Source organism: Castor canadensis, chromosome 5, assembly GCF_047511655.1.
Source record: "Castor canadensis chromosome 5, mCasCan1.hap1v2, whole genome shotgun sequence".
NCBI classification, from domain to species: domain Eukaryota; kingdom Metazoa; phylum Chordata; class Mammalia; order Rodentia; family Castoridae; genus Castor; species Castor canadensis.
In genome coordinates, this window is record NC_133390.1 from 156,491,513 (window position 1) to 156,499,633 (window position 8,121).

The following is an 8,121-nucleotide window of genomic DNA, read 5'->3' on the forward strand; positions in this document are numbered from 1 at the left end:
GGACAAAGGGGGTTTGACACAGGTTAAGGCCATCACTTGGGCCTTGGGCATGTCGCCCACCTCTCTACTTCAGTTCCCATCCATGAACTGGAAAGAATCATGCCCACCCTGCCCATGACTCAAGAGGTTATAATGGTACCACAGCATGGAGAAGCTTCAAAACTACCACTTGCATAGGCACGCTATGTTCCTGCTGGCTTGTGGGGAGCTTAGACTTCCCGATGGCCAGGTCTTCTGCACTGTTAACGCCCCTGCTCTGCTGCAGCATCCTCATGGCTGGGATCCTGCCCTTTGGTGCCATGTTCATCGAGCTATTCTTCATCTTCAGTGTGAGTACTACTGCCTGTCCCCAATCTCCACTCAAGTGATGAGTCTGGTCTTTCCCCCTCACTTAGGCACTCAGCTTTTTATCGCCTGTGCAAGTGCAGAAGCCCCATTCTTCACCCAGAGGTTGGGTAACAGCTTTGAGAGTTAATGGAGACAAGTGATGTGTGCAGGGCTGGTGCTAGGAAGGGCTTATCACATGGACGCTGCTTCTACAGTCCTGCAGTCAGTTCTCTACCGTGGTTGTTAGCATTGTTGTCTCTTCTTCCTCTCCCGTCTTTTCCTGTCAACCTTACCCAAAAAGACTTTGGGCAAGCGAGGGTAAGGATCATTGTGAGGCTCAACAAATGTCCAGGTTCTTGGCATTTGGGAAATGCTGCAGTAGTGAGTGGTCCTGACCAAAAGTGGCAGCATGAAAGCTGGCAGATGGTCTCCAGTGCCAGCTAGTCTACTTGACCCAGCCAGGTGCCCAGACCAACAGTGCTGGGCCCCAAGTCAGTACCGCACAAATGTCTGCTATTCCAGAGAAAGGGTCCTGCTTGTCTCTGCTGAGACCTTTGTCCACCAGGCACAGGCTCGAGAATGAGTTGGCTGCCTCTGACACTGTGCACCTCTCCAGGAGGTCCCCTCTATGCTGTCTTTGAGACAGACCTTTTACTTCCTCAGCTATAAAATGTCAAGGTTAGGGCAAGACATAGTGGTGCACAACTGTAATTCCAGCTATTCAGGAGGTAGAAGTCAGGAGGATTGCAGTTCAAGGCCAGCCCAGGCAAAAACTTAGTGAAACCCCCATTTCAACTAATAAAGTGGATATAGTGGTGTATGTCTTTAATTCAGGCTATGTGACAGGCTTAGGTAGGAGGATCACAGTCCGAATCCAAAACACAAGCTCCTTTCTGAAAAATAACTAAAACAAACAAACATAAAAGGCTGGTGGTATGATTCAAGTAGAGACCACCTGCCTAGCAGGCATTAGGCCCTGAGTTCAAACCTCATGCTGCCAAAACTAAAAGCATGCTTAGCTCACATGTGAAGATGACTTTGAAGGATGTAGTATAGCACCTGGCATGGAGTAAGCTCCCTCTAAGTGCTAGTGACTGCTAATGTAATTTTGGTTGGGATGGGAGTCATTACTTCCTACATGCTGGCAAGTTCAGCCTGGGACCCACTCAGAAGCCTTCTCTAAGAATAGCCTCGCTCATCCCTTGCCCCAGAGAAGAGGGTCCATTCAGAGCCCATGCCAGGCCCACAGGCCCTGATGGTGTCATGACAGTGTGTCCATTCCTGCCCTGCTGACAGGTGGTATGCCAGGGAAAAGGGCAGCTGAGCCAAGGCAAGCCATCTGAAGGCCTGCTCTGGTATGTCCACAGGCAATATGGGAGAATCAGTTCTATTACCTCTTTGGCTTCCTGTTTCTTGTTTTCATCATCCTGGTGGTATCCTGTTCACAAATCAGCATCGTCATGGTGTACTTCCAGCTGTGTGCAGAGGTGAGGAGAAAAGGCCATGAGGTGGGGCAGAGGGTGGCTGGATCCAGCATTGAGCAGCTGGGAAAAGGCCCTGCAGAGAGGCTGAGTCTGGGTTTTTCATGTGGTCCCTGCCTCAGGCTGAACCTTGGATAAGTGTCCTGCTTCCTTCTCCAAGCTTCCATGTCTCAGCTGTGCACTAGAGTTCATGACACCTGCCACCACATTATGTGGGGCAGTTGCCATGGCTTGGTGAAGGACAGTAGGTTTGTCAGTACCAAGTCCAGTCCGATAGTACTTTCTTCAACTAGCAGGTACAGATTGGCGGCCTGCCTTTCCTCTAGGGACTAGTTCTTGAATTGTGGGCAAGGAAAGACCAAGAGACTACCAGCCTGGGCTGGAACCTGCCCCTCCATTAGCAGTTCTGAAGCTTGATCAGCCTCTATTTCTGCCACTACTCCTTAGCATGCATGGGTATTAAAGACTTAATGTGAAAGCTGCTACAAGTACTAAAATGAGCTGATTTGTATGTATCATTTAGAATGGTGCCTGGCATATGGGAAGCATTTGCTCAAGAACGTTCATTGTTGAGGTGTTTTTTTTTTAAATTGAGGTACAACTTATAAACAGTAAAAGTTGCCCTTCTTAGTGTACAATTCTGTAGTTTTAGAAATGCTTCCAGTTAGCTAGATGTGGTGATTCATGCCTGTAATCCTAGCTACTTGGGAGGTAGAGGTAAGAAAGTTCTCAGTTCAAGTCCAGCCTGGACAAAAGTTAGTGAGACCGCCATCTCAACCATAAACCAGGTGTGGTGGTGCACATCTCTCATTCCAGCTACATGGGAAGTGTAAATAGAAGGGTTGTGTCCAGGATAGCCTGGGCACAGAAGCAAGACTCTATTTGAAAAATAATTAAAGCTAAAAGGGCTGAGGGTGTGACTCATGTGGATGAGTACCTGCTCAGCAAGTGCAAGGCCCTAAGCTCAAGTCCCAGTACTGCCAAAAAAAAAAATGCCTCCAGTTGTGTGACTACCATCACAGTCAAACTATAAAACATTTCTGGCACCCATATGGTACTCTTCTCACTCAGAGTTTTAAGCCCCTCAAGCAACTGGGAGATCTCGTGGGAAAAGGCCTAGAAACTATGGTAACCCTTCCTCTGCTTCCTTCTCAGGATTACCGCTGGTGGTGGAGGACTTTCCTTGTCTCCGGGGGATCTGCATTCTATGTCCTGGTCTATGCCATCTTTTACTTTGTCAACAAGGTACCACCCTCCGGGGATCCCCTTAGTCTTCTTTAGGCATGGTGAGGAGTCCTTTCCCACCAAAGAGGAAAGGACCAAAGTCATCTAGAACTGTATTCCACTCTAGAATATGCATCTTTTTAAGAAAGAATTTGGGTTTTGTGTGTACAGGAGATAAGCCTTCAGGCTGGCTAAATAACAGTGAGATACCCCTGTTAGTACTTCTAATAGAAAGTAAGAGAGACTGATAATACAGTATTCACCTCAAGAAACTAGAAGCAAAGAGTAACACAAAAGAATAAAAGCAGGTAAAAAGACAAAGATGGACGCCTATATTTAGGACCCTGGCATCCTGTCTGTGGGGGCTTCCTTTTCTTCAGTCAAGTATTGTTTAGTCCTACAAAGTAAAGAGAATATAGGCAAGGGCCTTGCTTGCATCTCAGAGGGCTGACAAATAAATAGGAGTCTGGCTTACCCACCTAGTGCAAGCTCAAGGAGCTCATTGTCCCCAAGGAAATGGATGGATGGATGGATAGATAGATAGATAGATAGATAATCCCCCCCAGAAGTTTTGATAAGATTCATTCATGACACAACAATGACACATAAGCCAGATGCGCCAGTCCGAGGAGTTTGAGGAACTGTAGTGGTCCCCTCACCTCCCAGGCTAGTACTGAAGGCTTTGGATCTCCTGCTGTACTTTGGATCTCCAAAGTCTTTCAAAGCAGCCCTCTACTTACAGCCAGGGTAGATTTGTGAAATAGAGTTTAAGTCCATTGGTTGAAAGTTGGAATACCCTTTTCTCAAAACTACAAGGTTGGAAAGGACTTTAAGGATCATTTAGTGCAGTGTTCCACCTCTGCTTTCAGTCTGACGATGGTGCCCTTCTTCAGCAATCCCAACAGATGGTCATCTGCCTCAGATGTCTCTGAAATAAAATTGGAACATAGACATGCTCATTCATTTACATATCATCTGTGGCTTTTTCACAATGTAATGACAGTTGAGGAATTGCAGCAGGGACCATATAGCCTATAAAACACAAAAATTTATATAATCTGGCCCTTTAAGAAAAAGTTTGCTGACTCCTGTGCAACCTATCCAGTGACAGAAAAGACACATCTTCCTAACACTCCCATTCACTTTCTGGACAGTTGCTGTCACTGCAAAGGTCTCCTTAATTGACACTGTGATCTGTGCCCCTGTAACTTCTATCTTCAGTCATTAGTATTATTCCTAGGATTTTCCAAGACAAATCTAATCTTCATCCTCTACAGCCCGTGTGAATCAGAAAGCTTATGAGTGGCAAGTGACCAGAACCCAATTCAGACTGGTTTAAGCAAAAGAGAATCTATTGGCTGACATAACTGAACAGTTTAAGACATTGGAGTTCTAGCCTTACACATGGTTATAGCCAGGGCTCTGTGTCTACCCTTAACTTCATATATATATATTTTTTTTTTTGGCTTCAATCTGCAGGTGGTATCTTTCCACAGGAAAGATGGCCAGTAACAGCCCTAGAACTAAAAGAACATCTTTTGATCTGCCATTGCATATTAATCCCAGGGAAGACTTCATTGGCTCCTCTGCCAGGGTTACATGGCCAGGGCTCATTGTTTACCCAGGCCCGACAGGATGGTGTGTTCTGATTGACTAGGTTCTAGTAGGACTACAAGGTAGCAAGACTGTTTCTCAGAACACCTTGAGAGGGAAGACAGAAACAGTGTTAGGCAAAATAAAGCTAGAGATCTCATCACAGTCTCCTGTCCTTCCTCCTCTTGATCTACCTTCTCTATCTGAAATCAACTACAGTCCCAGTGTCATATATAAAATGAGGGCCTTTGCCTGCCTGAGCTCTAAGGGTCCTTCCAGCCCTTCTTTTTTGCTCATCCCTTTCCTGGTTTGACCTGCCCTGCCCCTTCCCCCTCTCCCAAGCCCCCATCACCTTTACTCCATCTGTAACCACAAGAATGTTTATGGGAGCAAGATAAGAATTGAGTCTGAAAACATGTCCTTCACCCCATAGGCTTAGAAGAGGGTCTCAAACAGATATCTATATATTTATTTTCTTTATTGTTTTTTAGGCTCCTGGTATTTTGTAACTATGTATCTGCCCATGAGCCCTAGATAAAGGGCTCCCCACTCAGAGCCTTGTGCACCTGGGCATATATTAATACCAAAGTTCCAGATTAACCTCATTCTCTGCCACCAGCAAACACAACACAGATCCCTAGCATCTCTGTCTAAGCCTTCTAACTCTACCCTAGTCACAAAGGAGGCTGAAATGCTCTAAGATAAGTCATTGTGAAATGCTGACAGAAGTGACCAGCATTCCTGGGAGGGGAATGTAGGCTCTCTGTCCTTAAGTTGGGAGCAGTGGGCACTTCTCCCCACCAGTGCTTGCCGGCTGCTGCTCCAGCCATCCAGGAGTGTTGCTGTGCTATTCTGGGAACTGTGAAGGACCAGGAAGTAACACAGCTATAACCATTCCTGTCTGTGGTCACAGCATCCAAGGCAGCACACAAGACTGGGTGCAGATGAAGGTTAGCCATGGTCCAGGTGTTGGTTTTGCTACAAAATGAGTGAGAAATGGGAGCCCCCAGTTTTCCATGGCCTCCTGGCACTAAACATCATCCTTCTTCTCTCCCTGCCCGTTGTTCCAGCTGGACATTGTCGAGTTCATCCCCTCTCTCCTCTACTTTGGCTACACGGCCCTCATGGTCCTGTCTTTCTGGCTGCTCACGGGCACCATCGGCTTCTATGCTGCCTACATGTTTGTCCGCAAGATCTATGCTGCTGTGAAGATAGACTGACCTGGGTGGACTTTGGCCAGGCCCGCTGCGTCCTCGGACAGGAAGCCACTCTGCGTGGGGAACTGCAGGCACACAAAATAAAATAACTCCTGCTCATTTGGAATGTAACTCCTGACACAGTGTTCCTGGATCCTGGGGCTGTGTAGGGGGCGGGAGGGCCTGTAGATAAATCTTGCATTTTTCTTCATCTTATTCCAGTTCTGTGGGGGATGAGTTTTTGTCAGTTTTTTTTTTTTTTTTTTTTTTTTTTTTTCAGTGCTAAAAAAGTTCCCTCCAGCAGGAGCTCTCTGACCTGTTAATTCAGGTTTGTTTTTGGTTTGGGGTTTTATTTCTGTAGGTTTGTTTTTTTTGTTTTTTGTTTTTTGTTTTTTAACAAATGGATCCAGGATGGATAAATCCACCTTGATACTGGATTCTGGTCACTATTTCCACCCCAGTTCCTCAGGGCTGTTGGCCACCCCACCACTAACTGGAAGAGGAGCTGCTGGGGCTATAGTGAGAGTTCTGAGCCTTTCACTGTCGATCCACACCACCAATGCCATGACACACATGGGTCTAGCCCAGACAGCACCCTCAGTGCCAACCAGCCTCTGCCAGTCCCATTCCCTCCCTCTTTTATTCCCCACCTGTCTCCCTGGGCTGCCCAAGGCAGAACCTCCAGGCAGGACTTCCAGCCAAGCCTCTGGTCGTCTTTTCACCAGGAACAAACCTAGGCCTTTTTGCTACAAGGAAGACCTGGAAGTGCTGGGGTCAGTTCCCTAGACAGCAGGAATCCCCTTGAACAGAGCAGCTGGAATTTGCTGATCAGCAAGGAGAAAGAGAAGAGATGCACAGCAAACTGTTCTTGTGCCAAGAAACCCTGGACCTGGGGCCAAGTATTTCCAGAGCCAAGCATCTACATGTCTGTCTAGAAGGGGGTAGCTGAGACCATTGGGGTACTCGCCCCTCAGGATTGCTCCCCAGTCCTTTTCTTGGGGTTGCCACTCTTTCCAATGTGTGCTGGTGGCAGATTTTCTCCTGCCTCACTTGCAGGGCAGAACAAGGAAGCCTGGAGTCCTCAAGATCCCTCCTTGAGGTGGCTGGACAGACACATTTTCTCCCTGATGTCCCCTGGCCTCAGAGTTTGTACTCAGTTCTTTTAGCCAGACCCTCAACACCTGAATTCTTTTTCAGACATCCAGAAAACTACTGTAAAAGGAAGAGAAAGGTAAATTTGGTTGTTCCTTCCCCAGTTCCCAGGAATAGGCAAGAAACCCAGTCTTTCCAAGTTGTGACTGACCCAGCTCCTCCACCATCACCCCCTCTTCCCACCCTTGCCTACCTGTGTAAATCACAGGCATTTACTCTTAAGTTGCAAGAGACCAATCCATCCTGGGATTAGGGTTCAAGTAACAGCCACTCACCCTTGCTCTAGTCCTTGGTGACCCCACCATGAGACAAAACTCAGGATGCTGGTTACTCTAGGAATACACCCTGTCCCTCACTGCCCCAGAGTCTCCCTGGCCCTGCCAGCTCCATCAATCAAACCAGTGAACTTGTCAATCTTGCCTCAGTGACTCCACAACACCAAGTGACATCCACCAAGAATCAGACTGGAGAATAGGGAACCCAAGTAGTAGAGAAGGAGTCTTTTTGTTCATTCAAATTTTGGATTTTTTTCCCCCCTAAGAGATTCTCTTTTGGGTGGGGGGAGTGTGGGGAATGAACTCAACAGGTTCAAACAGTGTCGATTTTTCTGACTTTTTAAATCATCATCATTATTTTTAATTAAAAAAATGCCTGTATGCCTTTTTTTGGTCTAATTGTAAATAAATGTACCATTGTCCTGTTATTGTGTCTCAAATCATGTGCTGAGGGGTAGGGGGTGGGTAGGATCTGAGGTACTACAGCTTCCACAAATGGGTTGAGTCGAGTGGTTGCTCTCCAAGCTCTGGCTCCTGTCAGGTTTTCTGGGATTCAGGCCACTGCTGTTCCCTGCCTCCTGCCAATCCACAGGCTCTCCCAGATGCTCAGCCCTCTGTACCAAATTACATGCATTTGCCACTGACACAGGAAAAATGGGCTTTGTTAGTACTGAGACCCCAGATTCAAATCTTTACTGCCAACTCACTTCACTGTCTATCATGTAGGACTCTCAGTTGAAGCAGAGAGTCCTACATTTCTGTAGGTCAAAGGTAGCTCTGGTAGAGCACATGTTTACCTGCATGAGGCCCTAGGTTCAATCCCAGCACCAAAAAGAAAGAAAAAAAAAAAAAAAGAAATGTAGGTTAAACTGG

At 46.8% G+C, this 8,121-nt stretch overlaps 1 protein-coding gene across 3 annotated transcripts in view; it reads left to right on the forward strand.

Annotated features, from left to right (window-relative positions):
* The window catches only part of Tm9sf4 (transmembrane 9 superfamily member 4), a 46,320-nt gene extending 38,644 nt beyond the window's left edge, over positions 1-7,676 (forward strand). For 2 of the 3 annotated variants that reach the window (XM_074074537.1, XM_074074538.1), the window contains exons 15-18: positions 266-329; positions 1,624-1,814; positions 2,964-3,053; positions 5,696-7,676. In XM_074074537.1, coding sequence (XP_073930638.1) covers positions 266-329; positions 1,624-1,814; positions 2,964-3,053; positions 5,696-5,834 — 484 coding nt within the window. In that variant the 3' untranslated portion in view covers positions 5,835-7,676. The remainder of the gene's footprint in view (positions 1-265; positions 330-1,623; positions 1,815-2,963; positions 3,054-5,695) is intronic. The other variant, XM_074074539.1, reaches the window with a different exon arrangement.
* The last annotated feature ends 445 nt before the right edge of the window (positions 7,677-8,121 follow it).